This window comes from Alosa pseudoharengus, unplaced genomic scaffold (genome assembly GCF_046254945.1).
Source record: "Alosa pseudoharengus isolate Yale_2024_CS ecotype anadromous, Long Island Sound unplaced genomic scaffold, YU_APseudo_1.1 YU_APseudo_1.1_scf_4, whole genome shotgun sequence".
Taxonomy (NCBI): domain Eukaryota; kingdom Metazoa; phylum Chordata; class Actinopteri; order Clupeiformes; family Clupeidae; genus Alosa; species Alosa pseudoharengus.
In genome coordinates, this window is record NW_027468774.1 from 17,431,708 (window position 1) to 17,459,207 (window position 27,500).

Genomic DNA, 27,500 nt, shown 5'->3' on the forward strand with positions numbered 1-27,500 from the left:
GTTGATTGGAGCTTGCTCCTTCTCTCACACGCTGAAGGCTTTTGCACAAATGATGCCGCTTGCATTGCTCCTGGCACCTCTCCTCACCATTGTAATTGTTTGGGGGGCAAAGCCATGGAGGAGAGAGTGAGAATGGAATGATTCTTCCCTGGAGGAAGAAGGGAGGTTTGGGTGCGAGGGAGGGGTTGGAGAGCGGAAAAGAGAGAATGGAATAAAGAAGTGGGGTATGGAGAGGTGGAGAGAAAGGGAGCAAGTGTGGGCTGGAATTGCCCTGTGCTGGTGGAGGTATCCGGCCATCTGGGGAATGTTCTAGAGAGTTAGGGCAACTGCATCTGAGGCCACCCAATCCATGTGCCTCTGCACAAACCTCACCATTTTAAAACACACTACACTGCAGAACAGAGCAGGTGCTGCTCTAGCCCCCACCCCCCCCCCCCCCACCTCTCTCTGTGCACATGTGTGGATGAAGACATATTCTTAGTTCCACTGTAAATATCACAGATATCATGGGCAAACACTTGCATGAGCTTGACTGACATCCTGCTGGGAGATGTTGGTGATGTGTTTGCTTTTCCTCTATGTTTACTTTTGTACACACACACACACACACACACACACACACACACACTCTCAAGTGTTCAAGTGTTTGTCTTTGAACAGCCACAGTAACAAGAAAATGTACCAGGCCCAGTTGCACAGGTGGATCCCAGGTCAGCAGTGTCCATAATCTCTGTGTTTACATAAGGTGAGGAGACTTCTGGTTTCCTTATTCCACTGCCTATTTTTAACAATCACGCCTTTTGACAAGGTGACTGACATGCTGTCTCGGCTCGATAGTTTCATCGATGGGACCTGCAGTGATGTGTTGAAGCTCGGATGATTAAAGCGGCTGATAATGATGGGATCTGTGAATAAGCTGAAGGAGTGTACACACATCCCATCCGTCTCTTTCTGCTGTCCATCCTAAAGAGAGCGGGGGTGGGGGCATGGGGCTTCGTCCAGCACCATGCTGCGCCCTTACTGAGATGAAGGGTTACCGGCTGGCTGTCACTGCGATAAAGTTGTGTGTTAAAGCAGCGGGCCTGGTCGATAGAACACTGTCTGCACTGTCCGAGCGATTACCCAGGTGTAGCAAGGATCAGAAGAACCGATGGTGCTGCTACCTAAGGGAATGGGGACTGTGTGTGTGTGTGTGTGAGAGAGAGAGAGAGGATGAGATGAGAGAGAGCGGGGTGATACACCCATTCTGAGAGCAGTCACAGACAAGAGCTGTCTTTGTGTTGATTGGGTCTTTCATGAGCGCCTGGGCTCCAACTAATAACAGCCGAGGTCTGAAAATGCTTTTGAAATCCACTACATCAGGGCTGGATAATTGAGGAGGAACGGCGGGTGGAAAAAAAGAAAAAATAAATATGTTACCTGGCAATGTCAAACTCAAGGACGTCATCCCTTCCCAAAATAATAGAGGAAAACAAAAAAGCTCTACCCCCCCCCCCCCTCCCCCCCTTATTTTCTGAAGCAGGCTCAGCCTGCCTGCTTCTCATTTGAATAAAAAACACGACCCTAATGGTTCACAAGGGAGTCGGTCCCTTTGTTGTTTTTATGGGGACGGCGGCTTCTGCTGTTGATGGGTGACGGCCATGCTGAGTTCTGCCTGCATCAAGCAGAGGTTACCACACATTAAAAAGGGACCCGGGGGCGAGCCTTGGGGAACCCCGGGTCACGCTACCAAATTAAAAATTGGGCCTTTGTGACCAAAGGCAGCGGTGTTAGCAAAGCGCTAAAGCGTGCCCCAGGACTAGGCAAGGGGCCTCTGGGCATCGCTAACATGCTTTTACTGCATTAGCCTGGTGTCAGCCTCTGGACAGGCCGTGTGGTGGAACGGTCATAGGTTGCGAGAAGGGAAAGACGAGTCATAAACCAGAGACGGTCCCATTGGGACCTCAGTCTTACCATTATTCGAACAGTGCGTTAATAGGAATTGCAGCTCGGCTGTTTTGTGTGTTAATGCTGTAGTTTAAAGGGGATACCCCCCCCCCCCTCCCCCCACTCCCACAGGAGGTGTACCGTGTCACGAAATGCATTGTGGGATTGTGGTGGTGGTGCGGGTGAGGTTTCAGGGGGAGCAAATGACTATGGATTTCTGGTGCTCTCCACCGCAATTACGGAGGCAAGGTGAGCAGCGAGTGGCTGCGTCAGTGGGCTGGAGGACCTTCAAGGAAAGCGGAGGAATAAAGTGAAGTGAGTTAAGAAAGGAGGGGTAGGGTGGGTGACTTAAACGACTGCTACACACTCCCGCTGCATTTGCATTTTAATTATAAGGCGCATAATTAGAGGAGTGAATGAGCTGCACTAGCTCACTCTCCTTCTCTCTCCCTCTATTACTTTCAACCCCATCTCCCTCCATCTTTCTCTTCGTGCTGCCTTCCCCTCCTCTCTCTTTCTCTTCCTTCACATACCCTCCACCCACCCATCCACCCACACACACACATACACACACACACACACACTTCTTTATTTTCTCACCAGTCTCCTTCAACCATTCCCCCATATGCTTCATGCCTCGTGCCTTCCCATCTCGGCCTCAGAGGACTTGGGTGCAGACAGCCTCCGTTTTAATTTCTTTTTTATTTCTTCTCCGAGTAAGTGGAGGCCGTCTCAGTCTCAGGTCAGTGCTGCAGGAACACCTCCAACGTTTCCTGCACAGCACTCAGCTCCTTCGTAACAGCCTCAGCCAGTCTCACTGCTGTGTGTGTGTGGTGTGTGTGGTGTGTGTGTTGTGTGTGTGGACCTGCTGACCCAGTCATCGCTGAACAGAAAGGGCACTAGTCAGACTATTTGGTAGGTGCTGTAAAAGGCTGCCTGGGGTCGCTGGCACCGTGTGAGGCTGTGATACGCTGGTGGGGGCCAGGGGGGTGGCGTGGCCCTCGGGTGGCTCCAGAGTTGCGCAGGGGAGCCGGTGGGTGGTGGGGGTGCGGAGGTGCTGGGTAGATATGGGAGCTGGGCTGAACTGAAGAGCTTAGGAGCTTTGAATGCTTTATCACCATAAGGACTCAGACTGGCAGCCTGCAAGGACATTGTGTGTGTGTGTGTGTGTGTGTGTGTGTGTGTGTGTGTGTGTGTGTGTGTGTGTGTGTGTGTGTGTGTGTGTGTGTGTGTGTGTGTGTGTGTGTGTGTGTGTGTGTGTGTGTGTGTGTGTGTGTGTGTGTGTGTGTGTGTGTGTGTGTGTGTGTGTGTGTGTGTGTGTGTGTGTGTGTGTTAGAGAGAGAGTGTTAGAGAGAGGGAGGGCCTGACCATCCATCTGTTGGAGATATTTATGGGCTTGTGTGTGTGTGTATACGTGCATGAGCTTGCGCGTGAGCAGTATTTCTCCACCCACCCATGTGCATGGTCAGTACACTTGCATTGCATTTGAAATTGTATCCCTTTGCTAACTTGCAGTTGTGACCATCAAGTGTGTGTGTGTGCATGTGGTGTGCGCATTGCACTGCTGTGTGTGTGTGCACGCACATGTGTGCCTGTGTTTGTTTATACTGCTGAGGCTAGCGCTCGATGTAACATGAGGAGTCTAGCCGAGCCTAATTGATCACACTGGTGCTGCGTGCAAGGGCAGCCTGTGAGCGCATGCACCAGCTCTATGAGCCAGACAGAGAGGGAGAGCGGGAACAGGAGAGAGGGAGAGAGGGAACAGGAGAGATGGGGAATGGAGTGACACAGAGGGACAGACGGACGAAGCGAGAGCCAAATACATTGAACAGTAAAGATGGAGGGAGGGAGGGAATAGAGGGAAGTATGATGGAGTGGAATGAAGAGGGGTGGGGAGAGGGGAAGGGGGTGGAGCGGAGTGTGTGGGGGCAGGCAACAGAAGCAGACTGGCTGGACAGAGACGATGGAGAAGGTGAAGAATTAGAGAGTGAGAGAGTGAGAGAGTGAGAGAGTGAGAGGGTGAGAGGGTGAGAGAGGGAGAGAGAGATGCAGCAGCTCTGATGCTTGTTGTGATTTACACCTTTCCCTGTCTGGGTCCTCCAGCTCTTCCTTCTGCACTCGTTCTTCATTGTTGCACCTCCCTTCCTCCCTCCCTCCGTCCGTCAGTCCTTTCTACCCATTCTGTTTTTTCCCCTTATATTGACACTTTTCCTCCTGCATGTGATATTATATTGCACATCTAAATAGTCAACAGTCACCCTCTGTGTGTGTGTGTCTCACTCTCACAATCTCTCAGCCCACACTTTATTTTCTTTGGCTATTTTTTAATCTCTCTGTCTCTCTCTGTCTCACTCACTCACTCACTCACTCACTCACTCACTCACTCACTCACTCACTCACTCACACACACAAACACACACAATATGGTAAGAAGCCAAGTGAAATATGGCTGACATTGACACATGCATTTTTATCTACTTGCAAATATTTCATAATTTCCCAACATAATAGGCTACTAATAGTCGCCCGGTCATGCCGTTTCGCACTCTACAATATACGGAAAATCAGGACTTACTTAACTCAAAATGCCACCCAACTTCTGGTTCAGGCAATAGTCATCTCACGACTCGACTACTGCAACGCCCTCCTGACAGGTCTCCCAGCCTGCGCAGTGAAACCACTTCAGATGATCCAGAACGCGGCGGCGCGCCTGGTCTACAACCAACCCAAGAGGGCACATGTTACCCCGCTACTCATCCAGCTACATTGGCTACCTATGGCGGCCCGCATCAAATTCAAGGCTCTAACGCTTGCCTACAAAGTAGTCTCCGGTTCTGCTCCCACCTACTTGAATGCCTTCATACAGACATACGCTACCTCCAGACCGCTGCGCTCCTCAGACGAACGACGTCTAGCTCTACCTCCGGTACGCTCAGGCCAATCCAAACTTTTCTCATCTGTTGTTCCTCGTTGGTGGAACACACTGCCAGTTCCTACAAGGGCAGGGACATCCCTCTCCATTTTCAAAAAACTCCTGAAGACCCAGCTCTTTAGAGAACATCTCCTCTCATAGCAACACTTACAACAAGTCTTGCTGATCCTAGCACTCACCAGCCGTCTTAAACGGACACGTAACTGTTAAAAACAGCACTCACTGATGCACTTATTCTTACTGTACTTATTCTTATGTTTTTTTAAATTGTCCTAATATTGTTGAGAATTGCTTTAAAACTTAAACTGTTTACCATGTTGTTAGTCGCTTTGGTTAAAAATGCGTCAGCCAAATGTAATGTAATGTAATGTAATGTAATGTAATAGGTATGCATTATCGGTCAGCTGAACTGCCTTAATATTCTTGTCATATCATAAGAATGTTTAGTGTATATGCTCCATTGGATGTTGCATTGCGCAGTTGTGAATGCTCCAAGTAGGCTTATACTATTTAAAGTAGGCTACAGATGTTGTCTATCCCAAGTAATGCACAGATTGAGATCACCAAGTTTGCTTTTAGGATGGAACTACAGATCAGATAATGGGTCGGACGCCATTTTGCTTTGTTAATTATTAGTTTTTTGTTTGTTGTGATTTCTCTTTCTCACACACACACACGCACACACGCACACACGCACACACGCACACACGCACACACGCACACACACACACACACACACACACACACACACTCTTACTTTCCTTAGTTTCTCTGTGTCTCCATGTCCACAAGCCAGAAGCGTTTCATGGATTAGCGGTCATTACTGCACTTTTGGTATGGTGTAATTAGAGCAACTCTGTTTACTGTGTGTGTGTGTGTGTGTGTGTGTGTGTCTGTGTTTGCACTTTGTGTCTATGTGTTTTAATCGCTGTTCTTCCACCATAATCAATGGTGTTGCTTCCCTCAGGACACAGACATGTACACACGCACATACACTCACACCTTAGCCACACTCAGAGCCAACCACTCGGCTCCATCCAATCCCCTCTGATAATTAACCAACTTCATTACACTGCCAGCTATCGGGGTGAGCTCAAGCCAAGCCAATGTTGGCGCTTCATTTGCTGTGTGTGTGTGTGTGTGTGTGTCAGTACATAGATAGAGCAAGCTCAATTCTGCAGTATCATCGGCAGGTGTCCACACACTCTCACAGTCAGACACCTGTTTATGTATTCCACCGCTTGTTAACCCCCTGTGTGTATCTATAGGAGAGGGAAAGACGTTCCGTATCAGTGTTTACATCTGTATGTTGTAGGTCTATACCTAAAGCACGCCATCTTTCAAGTTTCACCGCAGGCTCCCGGCGTCCAGGGATCCTCCCATTGACCGTTCCCTTCGTGTTTAGCTCCTCCTCCTAGGGTCTATCCAGGCTATGTGTGTGTGTGTGTGTGTGTGTGTGTGTGTGTGTGTGGCGATGTTGCTACGGTGCCAAGCACTTCCTCCTCTTTGCAGGAAGTGCGGGGAGCCTTGGGGGGGCCGTGGCTGGCTGGTGGGTGGTGCTGTGTATTTGATGTTCCCCCTTTCAAGTCGCGCCTGAAAGAGAATTTAAATCCTGAGCTGTGGAAAACGCTCCCAGTTTCTCTTGTTTATTTATTTTATTTTTAAATAGATTCATTAAATCTTTTTTTTTTACTACTCTTTCGCTCCCTTGCTATCTCCCGCTCTCTCCTGCTGTGGAATGTGGCAGCAGCTGTAATGAACTCCTGAAGGGCCTGTACACACACATGCGCGCACACACACACACACACACCCCTTTTCCATTTTTCTTCCTCTCCTCTTTCTTCTCTCTCTCTTCCTCTTGGGGGCAGCCGTGGCCTACTGGTTAGCGCTTCGGACTTGGAACCGGAGGGTTGCCGGTTCGAACCCCGACCAGTAGGAAGCGGCTGAAGTGCCCTTGAGCAAGGCACCTAACCCCTCACTGCTCCCCGAGCGCCGCTGTTGTTGCAGGCAGCTCACTGCGCCGGAATTAGTGTGTGCTTCACCTCACTGTGTGTTCACTGTGTGCCGAGTGTGTTTCACTAATTCACGGATTAGGATAAATGCAGAGACCAAATTTCCCTCACGGGATCAAAAGAGTATATATACTTACTTATACTTATACTCAATACCCATGCCCACTCTCTGCGTCTTTCTCCGACTCCTTTCCTCCCTCCGTGTGTCCTCTGGTAGTGAGTGGAATAGTTGGGCCAGTGTAAGTTCATGTCTTGGCCTTGGCTCTGTAGGATATTTACACTCCGGTAATATGTTGAGAAGCAAGTTAATGTTCCAGTCGGTATCAGATGAAGAGTTTGATGCATGTATTAATGTGAAGCCCTTGCTCTGGAGAGTGATTAGAAAGCAGATGCTAGTTTGGTGTGTGTGTGTGTGTTTGTTTGTGGTTCTGCGGTGGTCTGACTGGACTGGACTGGAATGGAAAGGACTGGGTCAAGGATATTGTGGAAAGGCATCTAATGAATGTAGATTCTGGCCGCCGCACGCAGGCACGCACGCATACACTTTTTTCTTTCAGAAATGTTTGGCTTCATTAGCGTGATTGCACATGCTTGGCAACTGACTGCTTTGATCTCAAACACACACACACGTTCTCGTTTACACACACACACATTGAGGAAATGTTACAAGGTGTAAAACAGCTGGCTTCTCCTTAGCCGTCAAAGGTCCTCTGGAAATGCGAACCCGCCTCATCACTAAGCGTGTGTGTGTATGTGTGAGCGAGACCGAGACCGAGGGAGAGGAATTCGTGTCAATATTTATTCCCTCCATGTCAAGGGCATCATTACCTATTAGCTATTTTCTTCTGGTGCTGTCTTTGCCTGTAAGTCAGTTCAAGGTGTGTGCGTGTGTGTGTGTGTGCGTGTGTGTGTGTGTGTGTGTGTGTGTGTGTGTGTGTGTGTTTGTGTGTGTGTGTGTGTGTGTGTGTGTGTGTGTGTGTGTGTGTGTGTGTAGTGCTGTGATAGATGGCTTGTCTGAGGATGTCTCAGACAGGAGAAAGAGATTCGATTAGCGGGCCGAGCCCTCACTCTTTGTTTTGATGCGTTTTCCTCTTTGTGCCGTAATCGCTTTTTGTCACAAAGAAAGGACACACACACACACACACACACACACAATAAAAAAAACTGACAAGGATGGAGGAAGATGGTGGAAAAGTCATGTTTTTCAGCAAAGATTTAGTTTTGACTGGAGAGTGTTTTTGGGACACTGTTTGTGTGTGCGTACGTGTCTCTTCTCATGGACTAGGCTTGAAAGAACTCTGCTTGAGTTTGGTGTAGGCTGTTATTACGTTTCCATAAAGTCTTGTTGATTTTGGTCAACAATGACAAGGCAAGATAAAAATGTAGACTTTAAAATGAGAAAGCTTATAAGCAAAATCAGGAGAACGCACACACACAACTCTCTCTCTCACTCTCACTCTCTCTCTCTCTCTCTCTCTCTCTCTCTCTGTCTCTCTCAGTCTCTGTCGCTCTCTTTGTCTCACACTCACATACACTGTCACATACACTCACACACACTTAATTGTCAGGAAGGCACAGTGATTTAAATTGCAAATCGGCGTTGGCTTGCTCCTCCAACTTTTTTTGTTGATTAATATTTTATTGTTTTGACGAAGTGGAAATGCCACCAGTATTTCTCATCAGAAACAAACGGCTGGGAGTGTGTGTGTGTGTGTGTGTGTGTGTGTGTGTGTGGGGGGGGGTCTGATCTGAGCCCGTCCTCAGACATGACTCTGGGCTTTAATTAAGATGTGTGTGTCTACAGAAACGACAAGCTCGGAGACCCGCCCCCCTATCTATGCTCTCTCTATTACTTTCCCTTTTTACTTCTATTTGATTTGCTTTGCTTTGCTCTGCTTTTAAAGTTCAGTCCAGGTGTTCTGCTGTGGGTACTGGTGTAGAACTACATCATAACTTTGTTATGGTGCACTGTTTTTTCTTCTTCCTGGCTGTCTTTTTCTTTCTCTCTTCTGTTCTCATCACACCTCCCTCATTTCCTCCCTCCCCAGTCCCCCCCCCTCTCCCTCCCTCTCTCTCTCTGTCTCTCTCCTACTCCCACTCCTCCCTCTCTCTCTCTCTCTCTCTCTCTCTCTCTCTCTGTCTCTCTCCTACTCCCACTCCTCCCTCTCTCTCTCTCTCTCTCTCTCTCTCTCTCTCTCTCTCCTACTCCCACTGCTCCCTCCCTCTCTCTCTCTCTCTCTCTCTCTCTCTGTCTCTCTCCTACTCCCACTCCTCCCTCTGAGGCTGACGCAGGCCGTGATCTTCCCTTTCAATCAGTCGCTAATTAGAAGAGAAAAAATGCATATCTCTCACTGTAGTGGGGGGAAAACCTCAGAGAAAGCTACACAGGTCAAACAAAAAGGGGTCGAGCGAGACGCACAAGGACAGAAACTAGTGGCGGACAGACGAGCGGACGCCGTGGAGAGAAGGCGAGAGAGGGCTCTTTTAAGTGGACACGTGTAGGTTGCCCTGAAAGAAGTGTGAGCAGCACATCCACGTTATTAGCTGTCAGATGTGGACAGCGGTTTTGCCGGCGGACCCACGACACAGTGTGGCGCAGCGCACACGGTTAAAAGACCAGAAGAGCCCGACACAAACGAGCGGCATTGCACGCGCGCACGCACCCACGCCTGACCACATCGAGGCCTCGGCCTGCACCGCGCGCGCTGATTAGACATTCAGAGAGGATGAAAAGAAATTAACGAGTAGAGAGAGACGTAACCTCGGTTTCTCTCCGCGCCCCTCCAACACTGCTAACTAGTCTGGAGGGGGGGTGGGGGGGGTTTGTTCCTGCTAAAGAGTGTGTCAGAGGCACCGTTTAAATATTTACGCCGCATTCCTGGAGTGCTTGCCATACGCTGGTGTGTTCCGGGGGCCGATTTGGACTCTGTGTTTGGCTGCTGTTTAGCGGGAGGGTGACTGACCTTGTCTAGATGATGGAATGTCAAAGATAAAATAAAGAAATGCGGTTTTGTGGTTGTGTGGTTTTCTTTTTCTCCATCTTTTTTCACTCATTCACTCCATCACCAACCTACACACACACTCACACTCTGTCTCTGTCTGTCTGTCTGTCTCTCTCCCTCACCCCCTCTCATGTCTTTGTTCTGTGGTCGGGAGTGTTGAGATCTGAGCATGTGGTATAGAGAAGCCTGTCTGAAGAATGTGTGTGTGTGTGTGTGTGTGTGTGTGTGTGTGTGTGTGTGTGTGTGTGTGTGTGTGTGTGTGTGTGTGTGTGTGTGTGTGTGTGTGTGTGTGTGTGTGTGTGTGTGTGTGTGTGTGTGTGTGTGTGTGTTTAGGACTGCGCTGCCTTTGCTCCTCACAGGGTTCACTCGGGTCATCCGATTTCCATTCTCATCGCTGCAATCTGACACCCGTATGGTTTTGGCCCTCTGTCAGAAATCCTGGTGTTTAAATCGGTCGAGTGAGTGCGCTCCCGTAGCCCCATGCCTCCCTGATTCTAGACTAATAGCCTACTTAACATAATACAGTCTTAGAGAGAAGCGTTGCTCTTCCTCCACTGTGCTAGTCCTTCATCCTCTCTGCCTCTCTCCACGTCTCTCTCTCTCTGTCTGCCTTGCGTTTGCATTCTACAGAAGGACATTTATTCTTGTTTTTAGTGCCTGTCCAGTGTTGGCAGGTTGAAGGGCGAAATGTTTGTGTGTGAAGACAGAGTGAAAGCCTGATGTTCCCTTTGCACACACACACACACACACACACACATGCACGCACACACACAAACACGCACGCACACACACAAACACACACACACACACACACACACGAACACACATGCGAATACACAAGCGAACACACACACACACGCATGCGAACACACACACACACACGCGCATGCGAAAACACACACGCACACACGCACACACGCACACACTCACACACGCACGCACGCACTCACACTCACTCTTGTTGTAGGCGTATAGCCCTGAGGTTGGCATTGGGCCCTTCAGACATTGGGGAAACAGCACAATGAATAAAATATAGATTGCTGCTCATTAAGGCCAAGTGTTCTTTGAGAGGAAATTAACACAGACTTGTGCTTCGTGCTGTGCCGGCCTATTTATATTTGAATAAAGCCCAATTTGGCCAGCTGCCTAATTATAATCCTCTCTCTCTCTCTCTCTCTCTCTCTCTCTCTCTCTCTCTCTCTCTCTCTCTCTCTCTCTCTCTCTCTCTCTCTCTCTCTCTCTCTCTCTCTCTCTCTCTCTCTCTCTCTCTCTCTCTCTCTCTCTCTCTCTCTCTCTCTCTCTCTCTCTCTCTCTCTCTCTCTCTCCCTCTCCCTCTCTTTCACCTCCTTCTTGATATGTATCAGCCTGTGTAAATGAGTACAGAAAAGCCAATAACAAACATGTAAACACATGCTTCTACTTGTACTAAATGATTCTCTCTCTCTCTCCCCCATTCCTCCGAACCCCTCTTTCTTTCTATTTCAGGTTGAAGGGCCTGTGTGTGAGGACAGCGCGGGCTCCTTGACCACCGCGGCGTACCCCCACACCACCCCTGCACCCCCCCACCCCACCCCCACATCTTCTGGGAGTGCTTTCAGTCCAGCGTGCTGGAGAAAGGGGCCAGCCTCTGGAGCTCAGCAGTGGCGGAGGCTGTGTGTGTGTGTGTGTGTGAGAGAGAGAGCGAGCGTGTGTGGCTGCTTAGAAAGTGTGTGTGTGTGTGTGTGTGTGAAAGAGGAAAATAGTCTGTGTGTGTGAAAGTGGAAAATAGTGTGTGTGTGTGTGTGTGTTGAAGACTGGGAGAGAGGGGGTGAGTGTGTGGTTGTGTGAGACTTCTTCCTGTGTGAGTGCGTGTGTGCCTGCCTGTGTGTGTGTGTGTGTGCGTGCGTGCGTGCGTGCGTGCGTGCCTGTGTGCGTGCGTGGTAGAGAGACAGAGGGTGTGTGTGGGGATAGGGTCCTCTGCAAGCCGGTGCTGTGGCCCCTGCTCCCCCCATCTTCAAAGCTGGCGATGTCCAGGGTTCCGAGTCCGCCACCGCCGGCTGAGATGTCCAGCGGCCCTGTGGCCGAAAGCTGGTGTTACACTCAGGTCAGTGTGTGTGTGTGTGTGTGTGTGTGTTTGCTTGTTGATATTTGGGTGCCTTTGACACTACCCAACAATTAGTGGGTTACTAATGGCAGACCTACCTGTCAAAAAACCCAAAGAACTTGACAGCTGTAATAGGGAACCTTGCTGCGCTGGTGACATTATACAACATAGTTATTAATTTGGCTAATCAGTGCCAAAGATTGTATTCACCTCTGGAATCATTTGAATCCCTTTTTGTTGGAAATCTGATTGGTGGATTGAAGTGTGAGTGTGTATGTGTGTGTGCGCCTGTGTCTTTATGTAGGCATGTGTGTTACTGTGTGCAGGGGCCAGCAGAGACTGTTTTGTTTGTGTATTGAGTGTTGTTTTTATTATCACATGCTCATGACACATGATCACAAACAAACATACATGCTCATACATTCAATGATATGTCATCAGTGTAGTTTATGCCTTCAGTAATATGTTGTATTGTTTGATGTGTGTGTGTGTGTGTTTTATAAATTGGTGTGTACGTCCCATTTGCACACAGCTAGTCACTGTTGATGGACGTCCTGCTCCAGTCCTATTGATGTTTTTTTTCTTTCTCTCTCTTTCTACCTCTCCTTCTGTTATCCTCTCTATCCCTCCACCCCTGGGCTCTTTTGTTCTGGTGATATCATCGCTTTGTTGTCGCTTTTGTCATCCTCTCCCATGGCCCTCTGTTTGTTGTCAGAGTTTATTAAGATGAAAGGCCGTTTTGATGTCCGCTTTTTCATGTCCGGCCACCACTTAGGTGTATCGAGCACGTATGCACATGAACAGACGTGCACACACCCCCACTCTCTCACACACACACACACACACACACACACACACACACACACACACACACACACACACACACACACACTCTCGCACACACACGCACTCACACTCACACACACACACACACACACACACTCTCGCACACACACTCACACACGCACTCACACTCACACACTCGCACTCACTCACTCACACTCACACTCACACTCACACTCACACTCACACTCACACTCACACTCACACTCACACTCACACTCACACTCACACTCACACTCACACTCACGCACACTCACACTCACACTCACAGAAGATGCCTTACATATCTGTCTTTGCTCTGGTCCAGATCAAAGTGGTGAAGTTCTCCTACATGTGGACCATCAACAACTTCAGCTTCTGTCGAGAGGAGATGGGCGAGGTCATCAAAAGCTCCACCTTTTCCTCAGGAGCCAATGACAAACTGAAATGGTAGGTGTGGGCGGAGACGGATGCATATCTCAAGACTCCTCTAACATTTGCATATGACTGGTTTGGATATGGTTTTGTTCATGGGTGTCAGGAGGTATGTTTGCGTAGAGCTGAATGAAAGTCTACTGAAGCGACTGGTATGATATGCATATCTATCCTAAGTATCTCTTCATTTCCCTCCTCCCTCTCTTGATCTCATCAGGTGTTTGCGAGTGAACCCCAAAGGCCTGGACGAGGAGAGCAAAGACTATCTGTCCCTGTACCTGCTCCTGGTCAGCTGTCCCAAGAGTGAGGTCCGCGCCAAGTTCAAGTTCTCCATCCTCAACGCCAAGGGAGAGGAGACCAAAGCCATGGGTGAGAACCCCCGCCCCCCCGCTGTCCAGCCTCCTCTTAATGAGGCGTCTGCCAGTGAAGCGCGGCTGCACCGATCCATACCTGGATATTGATGCAGAGCCTGGTGCAGCTTGTGGTGTGTGTGTGTGTGTGGGGGGGGGGGGTGTGTGTGGTGTGTGTGTCTGTGTGTGGTGTGTGTGTGTAGTGTGTGTCTGTGTGTGTGTGTGTGTGTGTTTGTGTGTGCTCGCTTGTGTAGCAGCTTGTCTGTAGAGGGAGATAGACTGTTAATGTGTTCCTCATCTCATTTGGGTGGAGTGCTGTGTGATAAACACACACACACCATGTGTCTATGGAAATCATATGTGCTTAGGAGTGGAGTTTATTTAAGTGAAGTTCTGGAGCTTCTCACCTTTGCCTCTTTCAGGACTATTCGGTGTGTGTGTGTGTCCAAGTATGTGTGTGTGCGCATGTGCGCGTGTCTGGTTTTGCCGAGGCATGTCTAATCACAGGTGGAGTTCATCATTTTCTTCCCATCTTTAATTTGGCCAAGCGCAGGGCCGTTCTCATTCGGAGTTTTAATTAGGGGCTGAGCGAGCACTGCTATTTTTCGGGGAGCCTGTCTCTTTTGATGAATCTCAGATGGACGTGCCTCACGCTCCACGCCTGCTCTTAATTGGGTTACGGCGAGGCAGAACGCACGCGGAGATTGAATTAGCAGTGTCCAGATGTAGCCATTTGCTTGGTGATCGGCTTCCCACACGCATAGGTTCTTCTCATATCTCATAGAGGGGATGTGTATGTTTGTGTGTGTGTGCAAGAGTGAAGTCAGCCTACACCATTGTTTACAGAACCTTGTTGTGTTGATCTTTGTTTTAGATCTTTTTTCTCCATGCAGATTTATCAACGGACTCTACCTTTATCTTTTCTTCCTTGCGTGCGCACACACACACACACACACACACACACACACACACACACACCCCCACCAGTTAAATCTTATTGGTGAGAAAATGAACAGTTAATGCACCAGGGTGGTGTGGTGAGACTGTAATGAATTAAGAAAAGGTGCTAAACGAACAGTTTGTATCACTACTTGCCACCTTTTCTCTTCCTCTTCCTCTTCTCCTCTTCCTCTCCTCTCTTCTCCTCTTCCTCTTCCTCTTCCTCTTCTCCTCTTCCTCTTCTCCTCTTCCTCTTCTCCTCTTCCTCTTCCTCTTTTCCTCTCCTCTCTTCTCCTTTTGTTGTGATGCTTTGCTCTTTGGTCTTCTCTCGTGTCTGTCACCAGTCACCAGTTCCGTCAGCTTATAAAACGCCTTAGCGTGTCTCTTTGTCACTTTAGTCACGTCCAGAGGAAAGCCATCTCTGTTGTATGCATATGCCACCACTGCCCATCCAAATATGGTCCACTTGCGCGCGCACACACACACACACACACACACACACACACACACACACACACACACACACACATGGACACACACACACACATGGACACTCATAAGCAGACATACTCAAACATTCTCACACATTTGCACTCCCACACCACACATGGATACATTTTAGACTCCCACTAACACCTCACACTCACTCACTCACTCACTTACTTGTGTCATTGGACATGTATGTATACTCACTATCGGAACGTCACATATTACCAACCGTCACGTATGTCCAACCTTCTACGTGTATGTGTCACTTAATATTCATTTCTGTACAAACCAAGACGGCGGATTCCTAAAGAAACGCAAGCACCCACACCATAAGTTTCTCTAAATTAGCTATGTACCAAAAATTACATTTTATTGTGACTCGAAGAGCTGTAAACAGTGTTGTAAGGCTGCGTGTACAAATCTGCCTGGAGCTCCAGTGGAATTTTGAATTGCTGACGAGAATTCTCGGGCTAACCGTTGATGTGCCGTGAGAAAGGTTGGGAATAAGCACCCACCAGCCTAGCAGTAAACTCGTGGTAAACAAAATCGGATATTTCAGGCAGTAAAAGCCCTGGTAAGAACCAAACTAGATTTTGTTCAAATCCACACTCCCATGGCTACTGAAAAATGTAAGGTTCATTTTGCAAATGTTATTTTGAAGTATTAAAAAACATTGTTGTTTTAGAATTTTCGAACGAAATGGTTGGTAATTAGCACGTTTACGATACACATCACAATCCCTCTTACTTACTTACACACTCACATCACACGCACAATCAACAAGCTAATTCTAAAAGAGTCAAAGAAAAATCTGAGAGAGAGTGCATGTGCGCATGTGACACTATGAACGACCCTTATGTCTCATTTTCTCGTTTTCTCCGTTTTGGCCATCTAATGACTCCGTGGGGTTGCAGGGGGTTATCTGCAGAGGAGTTTACAGACGTGTCGCCAACCATCCCGGCTCCCACCTCCCCAACTACCCAGCCACCCACCTCCTCATACCCCATCTCCCCACCTCCCACCCCCCACCCCCCACACACCCTCCAGCACCCAGGGGAGAGCGGGGCCCTGGCGAGCCCCCAGTGCGCCCCCCTGCAGGAGAAAATGAGCCTGTTGTTGGCAATATTTTCAGCGACTAGAGTAGGGGGAGGGGGGGTCTCAAGTCTGCGAAAGAAAATATGGCAGGCAAAATTGCTCGATCGGTTCTGGATCATTTAGAATCCAATTTAATCTCGGCGTCCTCGGGGGGGGGGTCGAGGGGTGTATGTGGGGGGGGTGTAGGGGAGAGGAACGGGGAAAGGGGCTGAGATGGGGGGGGGGGCGGGGCTGGTTAGAGGGAGGGAGGAGGGCTGGGTGAAATAAAAACAAAGTAAAGCCCTTTAATTAAGAGTAGCGGTCGGCTGAGCTGGGCCAGTGGAGCAGACTTGGCTTATTGACGTGTCTGCTCTGCCAAAGCTACTGTATGCACTTATGCACACACACACACACACACACACACACACACACACACACACACACACACACACACACACACACACACACACACACACACAGAGGGGGGGGGGGGCAGAGAGAGAGTCTCACACACACACACAACTGAGATGACTGTGAGCACACATGGAACTAGCTGCAGGGGGCGGACATGTCGATTAATGCAGGGAGGGATGGAAGGATGAATAAGGCGCTGAATGGAGAGGGAGAGATGAAGGAGAAATGGAGTACATGAACACATGAATAGATAGATGGATGAATTGGGTAGGCACAGAGGGGTGAATGTGGGAAACAATGGAGCTCTACAGGCCACGGGAATGGGACATGATTGGATCTGGAGAGAGAGAGAGGAGATAGAGAGGAGAGAGGGGGGAGAGAGAGAGAGAGAGAGAGAGAGAGAGAGAGAGGAGAGAGAATAGATGGATGAATGGATCAGTAAGGGTGTGTCACAGGACTGGATAAAGGCAAGACTCAACAGGAGCATTACATGGAGGTGGTGCGGGTGGGGTTATGTAGTCGCTAGTGGGTAATCCATCAGCTCCACAGCTAAATGGACGCCTGTACAGTAGAGCTTCCATGGACCGCCACCCATTTCTCACCTCATAGACTCCACATTAGGCAGAATTTATGGCCGTGTGTGTGTGTGTGTGTGTGTAGGCGATGGTTGCGTGGCACCGGGAGTAGCACGAGGATGCGGCAGCGGCACATCGGGGACGCGGCGACGGCCGTGGCGGTAATTCTTCCCCCCCACCCCCCGTGGCTTTAATAGAGCAGCGGGCGGGCGGCGTGCTGCTTGTGTACCGGGCGGCGGGGTGCCGCGAGCGAGGCGGATCCTGATGGATGGAGCGCCGGTGTCTCTGGACACCCATCAGGTGCTGCTTTTTTAAAGTGGAGCTGCTGCTTCCCATCCAAATGAGTGAATGGTTCATCAGCCAAGTCCACGGACGCTTGCCCTAGCCAAACGCATCGGCCTTCACGCCATGGGCCCCCTGTTGGCCTTATCTGTTCCGCAGTCTTGTCTTTCTCCTTCGCTCTTTTTCTATCCTCCGTTCCCTCTGTATCTCTTTCTATCTCTCACTCCCTGTATCTCATTCTGTCAGTCTTGCCCTTGAGCTCTTTCCCTAGTTAGTCCGTGTAGACTGAGGGTGTTTGTGTGTGTGTGTGTGTGTGTGTGTGTGAGTGCGCGTGCGCGTGTGTGCGCGTTGTTTTGGCCTGGAAGAGAGCACTGCGCTTCGCTGTGGGGCAGAGGGCCCTGACCACGGGGGTAGAGGAGGCCCAGGTGGCCGTCCTCTGAGGCCAGCCAGCGCTGCTACAGGCCAGCTGCCCTCTGCCCAGTCAGGGCCCCAGGGTGCCTGGCTGCGAGCCTCCTGGCACACAGCTAAGGTGTCAGACTGCTGGTAGTGTGTGTGTGTGTGTGTGTGTGTCTGTGCCTGTGTCTGTGTCTGTGTCTGTGTCTGCGTCTGCACCTGCATCTGTGTGGACATGTAGACTAGTTGTGTATCGAGTGTTCACATGTGTGTCTGTGTCTGTTGGCAGAGGCGTGTGTGTGTGTGTGTGTGTGTGTGTGTGTGTGTGTGTGTGTGTGTGTGTGTGTGTGTGCTTGAGCTTGATGGTGGTCTGATGAACAGGAGTGACTAACTGCTCAGGTGAATACCTGCTCAGCTGTGAAGTGCTGCCATGGCAGCCACGGCCGCAGGGAAAGGAGCCAGCCCTGCAGGGGGCACTGTTCAGCCCGTGTTCCACTCCTGCTCAGCCGCCTCTCTGCATCAGAGCCGATGAGAGACCTCCCCAGTTACCCATCAGGAGCCCCCAACCCCCTTCCACCCTGACCGCATTAGGATGGCTGGCTAGGCTCGCGGAGTGGAGACGTGTGTGTGTGTGTGTGTGCGTGTGCGTGTGCGTGTGCGTGTGCGTGTGCGTGTGCGTGTGCGTGCGTGCGTGCGTGCGTGCGTGCGTGCGTGTGTGTGTGTGTGTGTGTGTGTTTAAATCGGGGTGGCAAGGCGGCGGAGGAGTTGACAGCGAGATGAACAAATGTTATTGGACAGAGCTTTACTGTATTAGGCGCTATTGACAGATGGAGAAAGAATGTCAATACGCATGTTTGTGCTGACACTTCATAATAGAGTGCTCTTGAGCTTGGATTAGGTTTTCTTTATTGAAGACATGAAGTTACAGTAATCAAGTGTGTGTGTGTGTGTGTGTGTGTGTGTGTGTGTGTGTATATATGCCTGAGTGGAATGGGCACAGATTGCCTAGTAAATCATGAAATTTGAGGGGAGATTTTTTGTTATGGTTATAATTTGCTTATTTTTAGTCATCAGGAAACACAGGAGGCAGATAACAGTGAGGCGCAGACACACTCTTACCTAGACACACAGAGACTAGGGATGTAACGGTATGAAAATTTAACCTCACGGTTATAGTGACCAAAATTATCACGGTATTTCTAAAAGTGTGTTCAATATGTTCAGAAAGCACTGATAGGCCTACACAAGCTGAAATAGTTTAAAAAAGTGTCCCGTTCACTTTTTTCTTCATGTTTGGCTATGTGCTTATAGCTTAACTTACCCTACCATAACTTGGAGTTTGCTATTTCTGTTATTTGGATGCAATGAGTGAGACCGAAGTAAGCGTTCAAAATAAGACTTTAGGCTACTGTATTCTCCTGATAACGTGAGTGGAATGGATTTAATGTGGACACGGACATAAAAAGACGCAGAGTGGCTACATGATACAGTGCACATTTTGTGGTGAAAAAGTTCCGCCTTTTAAAATCAGGTGTAGCCTAATCTGAATCGTAGTTAAAACCATCAATTAGACAACAGAATCAGTAGGGTACCAGTTTTGTTCCATTGTACCAGGCCTACTGTATGTCAAAAGCAGGCTCGGATGAAGCTGGGACGGATTAAACACAAGGTTTCCACACCGCAGTAATCAACAGTGATAATCATGAAATGAAAACGTAATTATTATCGTCAACATTTTTATCACGGTTATACCGGTAATCGTTACATCCCTAACAGAGACACACACACTCTTACCTAGACACACAGAGACACACACACTCGTATACACAGAGGGAGATGCACACACACACGCACACACACTTGATTTTGGGGAAGGTGAGAGATGGTGGATAGGCTTTTGATATTTTAACCTGTGTGTGTGTGTGTGTGTGTGTGTGTGTGTGTGTGTGTGTGTGTGTGTGTGTGTGTGTGTGTGTGTGTGTGTGTGTGTGTGTGTGTGTGTGTGTGTGTGTGTGTGTGTGTGTGTGTGTGTGTGTGTGTGTCCGTGTGTCCGTGTGTCCGTGTGTCCGTGTGTCCTTGTACCAGTGTGTGAGACTCCAGGGCAGTGACGTGGGCTGAAATATGCATGCTGTGGCTCCTGATACAGTGCCTTCATCCTACCACACGCGCGCACACACACACACATCCCTCTCTCTCTTTCTCTCTCTCTCTCTCCCTTCCTCTCTATCTATCTGTCTCTCCCCCCAGACAAGACACACTCAAACTGCAACAGCCAGTGCCAATCTTTCCCTTATACACACACTCTCTCACTCTCCTTCTCTCAAACACACACACACATACACACACATAGAGAGAGAGACAGATTATTTATCTCTCATCACCTCTTCTGCTCCCAGTGCCTCCTGCCATTGAGGTCAGGTGTGTGTGTGTGTGAGAGAGAGAATCTGAGGGATGTTGTATTGGGGTTTCTCTGCAAGTTTAGCTTTGACCCTCCGTGGTCCCCAGCACCCAGCGGTCTGGAGTGAAAGTCCGCTGAAGCGGCTCCTCGGCTGACCCCTGCTGCTCCGATGACGGGGGCGGTTTCAACACGTCTAAAGAAAATGGAGCTTCACACACACACACACACACACACACACACACACACACACCGTCTGCACCCTCACACGGTGGACGCTGCAGCCTGTGTGTGTGTGAAGGTCCATTTTTCTGGTGCTTTCCCTGCTATGCTGGTGGAAGCGTGACATTTCAGTATGAGGTGTGAAGAAGTGAATATGACACTTTGCTCACTGCACTGTGAAGAGTGGTAATGCTTTTTTAATGGCGGCAGGTTATGTCCAATTTGGCAAAAGGTTTTTTCTCCCTTCAACGTGCATTTGTTTTTGTTCCAAGTCGACGCCTCAGACTTGTTGTTGCTCAGATAGATTTTGGCTTTCTTGGCAGTTCCTTGTCATGCCATTTGTCAATTTATTTTGGGCTTTGCTGATTCTGCTGTTTACATATTAAGGCTGGTGAGCTCATCTGATCTTTAAGGGGTTTTATGTGATGGCATGCTGAATGGTGACCTTTCTCATTGCTTCTTGTTGCACAGTGAGTGTTTTTTGCCGTGGAGCTGGTCTTTGACCAGTCAGTGATGTGATCACTAGATGCTCCCTGAAGAGTGAAGAAAATATGACAAGAAAGGCTTGAAATCCGGTAGTATTACCCTGTTATTAATGTGGAATTTAAACCCTACATCAAAGTGATCGAAAAAAGCAATTTAAGCGATACTATGCAACAATTTCAATTTCTGGAGGTGTTTTTTGAGTGTTTTTGGTATGGTCAAAATAATTGTAATGGTGGTATGCCATGGTCATGTAAAGGACATTAACATCCTCACTACTAGCCATCTGGGCTTTGCAGTGTGCACCTTTGTTGTTCTGCAAAAACAACGCCAGTTAGCATGTTAGAAAGCTTTTGTCAGTGACAGCTGGGCTTTTGATGGCGTTGGGCGTTTTTTGTGTGCTTTTTAGGTAACACATCTACACACACATACACATACACATACCTCACACACACAGAAGTGCATATGCACGCATATGTACGCATATTTTACATACACACATACACAACACCACACACATGGGAATGCAAAAATCTCTCTGTCTGTCTGTCTGTCTGTGTGTGTGTGTGTGTGTGTGTGTGTGTGTGTGTCTCCTCACCATTGCCTTGCCCTTATCCAGCAGTCCCCTGCCTCCCCCTACACAAAGCCCCAGTCAGTGACTGCGTGTGCCAGGACCTGACACTCGCACATGCTTGGGTGGCTGGATGCATAGTAGTAAACCCAGCCTCCTACTCCTCATTGAAATTCAATATCAAAGCAGTGTTAGCGTGATGTTGATGTAAGAAAAAAAGTGAGCAAACGCATTGCGTATGCAGGACTGAGCAGACCGATGTGCAAATGTGTTAAGCAACAGACGAGACGCTTGTGCCCACCCACTACGGATATACTTCAGAGGAAACGCACACGAATAGACACCTGTGCGTTTAGATTTTCATAAATTAACTGGATTATCCAGATTAACTACAATAGGAAGAGGAGTAGGGAGATGCCCTAAGACAGAGAGAGGCTGCAAGACATAACAGTGGACAAGAGAAGCTGTCACAGAAGAACATAGCAAGCACACACACACACACACACACACACACACACACACACACATACACACACACACACGCAAGCACACACACACACACACACACACACACACACACACACACACACACACACACACACACACACACACACACACACACACACAAAACTAAATCTTAGGTAGAGAGCGAGATAGAGAAAAAAGGAAATGGAATCAACTTTCAAGCGCTGAGCTCATCATTTGCTGGGTTTGATTGTCTCCCCCCCGACAGATTGTACATGTTCGTCTTCATGAGCGAGAGCTTCTCTTGTTCCCTCCGCCTGAGCGAGGTCAGAGAAGGAGTGAGAGGGTTGGAGGGAGGGCATATACAGCCAGCGGTATGGACGAGAGGAAAACAGATGTGCCCAGTGGAATGAGGAGAGGCTCTTCTTTTTTCCATCCGCCTCTGTCAGCGTAGAGAAGAGAAGAAAAACACCCTTAAGACTATTTGGATTTGTGTCACTCTCCGAGACGTGTGTGTGTGTGTGTGTGTGTGGTCTCGTGAGACAGGATTAAACAGAAGCACCCCCACTTCTCACCTCCCCTTGCTCTTAGTCCCATCTCCCTAAACCAACTCACACCCACGTGCATATACACATGTGCAGACACACACACACACACACACACACACACACACACACACACACACACACACACACACACACGTGTGTTCAGCCAAGACAAGGATTTGAATGCATCTGAATAACTCCAGCACTTTGCATGCTCCCTCGACTGAACCACAGGGTAAGACCAACTGCCCATCATGCCTGTGGAGACCACACCCAAAGGCCCATGCCTCCCCACTCTCCTCTCCGGTCCAGACTCCAGAGGCGTGGTGCTGGGGCTACAGGGGTAGAGGCCCTGCCCGCTGTCATGCGGTGCGTTCTGCCCGAGACTGGGGTTCAGTCAGCAGGGCTCTGAATTGGACTGATTGGCTGTCTCTTCTCTGAACTCTCCTGAACTGGCACTGTGTGTGTGTGTGTGTGTGTGTGTGTGTGAGCGAGAGTGTGTGTGTGTGTGGGCATATAGGTTGAGGAGAGGAGCCCAAAGAGGCCCTTTTAAAATGCACATGTCTCATTCTCTTGCTGTTGTGGATCCCTTCGTCACACAGTCTCTTCTGTGTGTAAGCTTCTGCACTGTGGTGGGAATTGTAGATGAAATGTTGACCTGGTTTGCCTCTCTTTTTCCTCCCTGTGTGTGTGTGTGTGTGTGTGTGTGTGTGTGTGTGCGCGCATGTGTGTGTCTACAGAGAGCCAGAGGGCTTACCGTTTCGTGCAGGGCAAGGACTGGGGCTTCAAGAAGTTTATAAGGCGGGACTTCCTGCTGGACGAGGCCAACGGATTGCTCCCAGATGACAAGCTCACCCTGTTTTGTGAGGTAAGCAAAAATGTGACATCTCCACCGCATCTACAATCTGATTGGCTCTCAGGGCTCTATTCACATTAGAGCTGCACATAAGCCGCCTCACAGTGTGTGTCAGCAGTAGCATCACCCCACGTCATTGGCCGCAGAGTTAAGTAACCCGTTACGTCATTGGCCATCAGACGGAACGATGTCGATTCGACTTTCTCAGCACACATGCGCGCTTGCTGAGGGTGACTCACCTTGTTGGACCTCACTTGACGCCTCCGAGCGTCGGCGGCTCACCTTACACTGCTCTTAAGCCCCCTGCCGACCTACACACACACATACACACACACACACACTCGCGCGCTCACTCCTGGAGTGTGTGCTCTGCCTGCGTGGGGTATGCTAATGGCCCCGTGCAGCTGCGGCCGCCACTGCTGAACAATCCTAATGAGCCGTATGTGCGGGGAGCGAGAGCGGACCCAAGTCCTGCACCTCTTAAAAACAGGAGGGCTGGGGGAGAGACCGAGGGGGGGGGGGCTGGGGGAGAGACCGAGGCGGGGGGGGGGGGGGGGGGGCTAGTCTGTTTAAACTGTTTCCAAATCTAGGTCTGTTGATGCAGAGGCGGTCTGATGTCCTCGGCTCATCCTGAGTGGTGTGTGTGTGTGTGTGTGTGTTTGGAAAAATATGTGTGTTCTGGGAAAGATGCAGAAAAGATGCAGAAATGTGTGTGTTCGTGTGTATATATGTTTGTGGTGGTGTGTGCACACAGATAGGTGTGTTTTTTTTTTTTTATCTTATCTTAGCGACTGGTGTAGCCCAGTGAGACTGCACCAATCCTGGCAGCATTAGTCTCTGGTTGATCCCCAAACAGCAGTAGGAAATCATGCTGTCTGTATGTAACCTGAAAACACAACTCTCAAGGCAGAATTGTGTGTGTGTGTGTGTGTGTGTGTGTGTGTGTGTGTGTGTGTGTGTGTGTGTGTGTGTGTGTGTGTGTGTGTGTGTGTGTGTGTGTGTGTGTGTGTGTGTGTGTGTGTGTGTGTGTGTGTGTGTGTCTGTGTGTGTGTGTGTGTGTGTGTGTGTGTTGGCTCCTCAGCTCTGCAGATGGTGTTCGTTTGCCTCTGAGAGGGATTGAGGAGGAGGAGGAGATGTAGAATGAGGGAGACAGAGAGAGATACAGAGAGAGAGGGAGAGAGAGAGGGATACAGAGAGAGAGGGAGAGAGAGAGGGATACAGAGAGAGAGGGAGAGAGAGAGGGATACAGAGAGAGAGAGAGAGGGAGAAAAAGTGGGGAGTGACGTCTCCCTAAGCTCTCTACCTCTGCCTCACTCTTTTCCTCTCCTCCCTCGCTCACTCAGAAGTGGCTCAGCACCAGCACCTTCCCCCCCCCCTCCCCCGACTTCTCTCCCCCTCCCTCCCTCCTCCTCTCTCTTTCCCATTCTCCCATTTTTGTTTTTCCATTTGTCATCGCTCTCTTGCGTCGTTCTCTCTCTACTCTCTCTCTCTCTCTCTCTTCCCCTTCGCTCCGCTCTGTTTTTGTTTTCTATTTGTCATCTATCTTCCTTTCACTCTTCATCTCTCTCTCTCTCTCTCTCTCTCACTCTCTCTCTCCCTTTCTCTCTCTCCATCGCTCCCCCTCCCCCCTGTCATAACCGTAGACACCTGCAGGTATATAATGAGCAGATAGCTCCCATTAAAGGTGTTTCATTCTGTGTCATTACTGGAGGAGTGAAGGAGAAAGGAAAGTGTGTGTGTGTGTGTGTGTGTGTGTGGAGGGGGTTTACAGTTCCTCTCTTGTTGTTCCCCTATGGGGAAGTATAAGGCTCATAACAGAATATTGGTGTGAATTCTGTCAAGGGAGTTTTTTCCAAGCTTTTCTCTGTGGCCCGTGTGCGTGTTCCTGCCACTTTCTCTCTGTCCTTCCTTCATGCCCTGTCCCGCCTTTCTCCAAGGTTGTTCTTTTGTTACGTCACTAGATCACCTACTACAGACTTACCCACACACCACATACACACATCCCTCACACACACACAGGTGTGTGCACACACTGGTATACAAAGAGAGACACTGATGTTATACGCTTGTAGACAGAGACAAAGGTAGGCACAGGCCCACTCACAGACACAGACACAGACACACACAGAGACACACACAGACACACACAGGTATACACACACACACACACACACAGACACACACAGGTATACACACACACAGACACACACACACACCCACACACACACAGGTATACACACACATACACTGATGTTATACGCTTGTATATACACATACAGGCAGACAGACACACGCGCGCACACACGCACACACATTGGCTGGCTGGCTGGTTAGCTGGCTGGCTGTGCGCTGTGAGCTCTTAGCTGGGTGACAGCACCCATCCTTCACCCAGCACAGCCATATGTCACTCTGCTGTCTCAGAGATCCTCCACAGCTGCACCAGCTGCTGCCAACACTCCCCAGGAGAGAGAGGGAGAGATGGAGAAAGAGGAGTGGGGCGAGGAGGATCAGAGAAGAATAGGAGATGAAGAAAGGAGAATGGGAAGTGAGTGATGGAGAAAAAGCTGGAGAGGAGAGCGAGAGAGAGCGAGAGAGTAACATGGTGAGGTGTGAGCAATGACAGTGACTTCCTGGAAAGAAGGAGTGAAAAAGTGAGAGTGTCGGGTGGAGGAGACGTAGTAGGGTTTGGAGGGCGTGTGCTGTGTCGGTGTTGAACATCAGTGGGACCCCCTGCATCTCAGGTGGACACCAGGAGCGGGAGCTGAGCAGGAAGACTGTAGGCCTTTTCACACTGCCAAAATCGCAGAGATTTTATGTACCAGAATCGCGGAACGACTGTCCCTTTCACATAGACCGAGGCTGAACGGCGGGACAAAGTGTCTCGCCAAATTTACTACCAAGCCCCCTAGACATTTTGCAGAGATTTTTCGTTCCGGCACCAGTGTGAATGGGTCAAGGCGGAAAGGGGAATCTGGGCGGGCATTTAGATGCTATGTCCAGCCCACCACAGGAGATTGCAAATAAATCTAACTGATCAAAAGCAGCAATAGCAGAGACAGCACATTATGTCAATCTTTAAATTCACAAAGTCTCCAGTCATTTAATGCCTGCTAGAGTTGACTGTAGCTCGGAATGCAATCGGTTGCCATAATAGGCTATCCTAAAATCCAGCGATAAAACAAAGCATGAACTCATGAGCGTCTGTCTGCCCTATATGTATATCCTCTGATTGTAATGCTTACAGATATCTAGGCGATATTTGTAACATTTATTTTGTATTTGGCCTGTTATAAAATCATGTAGGCCTATTGAACAATTTAAACACATTGTGAACCCCAAAGTTGGAGACATTGCTGCAAATTTAAAACCGGATTACTCTGGAATGGCTAACTGTACAGGGGAATGCTTTACACCTTTGTGTTCGGTAAGGTCTGCTGTTTATTCTGATATATGGTTTGTCATGTGTTGAGGGAAAATTCACGAAGTATTCCACCAAGATGAATGGGTAGGGAGACAGGCGCAGAAAATATGATTAAATTAAAGTTACTTTTCTCGCGAACCGTTTACCGCAACATCTAACCACTAACATTGTTTAAAAGCTGAGAAAAAGCTCTTTCATGTGATACATGTGATGTCTGTGATGAATAGGCTACTTCGCAAGTAGTTCAGCAAATTTGGGTGGGACAGAAATACCTTTACAGAGCAGCAGCTCTGGCCATATCGGCTCTGGCTCACATGATGTACATTGCTTTAAATGCTTATGTCGCGATTTCCGATAGGCCTAGGCCTAGAGAAAAGACAGCTATGGTAACCTAACAATTAGGATTTGCTTTGCCTACACTGCTGTTTGGCTGTCCCAAACTTTGAGACGATCCATGCTCGCATTAACTGAATCTTATCAACCCGAACTGCGATGTTCCAAACAGAGTGACTGTAGGATGCAAATAATCTCACTGCCTTCGGCATAACTGCTAACAGTGCGCCTATTGTTAAACACCTGAAAAATATTAAGCTGCTGTTTTCTTTTCATGACGAGCACTAAGCTTGAATGATTTATGACTGAATGGAACTTTGCGTTTTTAAAGGAACACGCCACCCAAAGTCAGTAGTAATATATGTCCTTACCTTAACTTTCACGAGTTGAGTCATACCTTTCCAGTGTCGGTACGTGCACTCAAACGCTCTGGTGCGCGGTGCGAATGTGTTAGCATGTTGCTATGCTAGCGGGCTCAGAC

General features: G+C 49.0%; 1 protein-coding gene across 2 annotated transcripts in view; it reads left to right on the forward strand.

Annotated features, from left to right (window-relative positions):
* Positions 1 to 27,500, forward strand: part of spop (speckle type BTB/POZ protein) — a 71,487-nt gene that overhangs the window by 25,316 nt on the left and 18,671 nt on the right. For both annotated transcript variants that reach the window (XM_076265064.1, XM_076265065.1), the window contains 4 exons: positions 11,358 to 11,955; positions 13,106 to 13,227; positions 13,430 to 13,581; positions 23,150 to 23,277. In XM_076265064.1, the coding sequence (XP_076121179.1) occupies positions 11,878 to 11,955; positions 13,106 to 13,227; positions 13,430 to 13,581; positions 23,150 to 23,277 (480 nt within the window). In that variant the 5' untranslated portion in view covers positions 11,358 to 11,877. The remainder of the gene's footprint in view (positions 1 to 11,357; positions 11,956 to 13,105; positions 13,228 to 13,429; positions 13,582 to 23,149; positions 23,278 to 27,500) is intronic.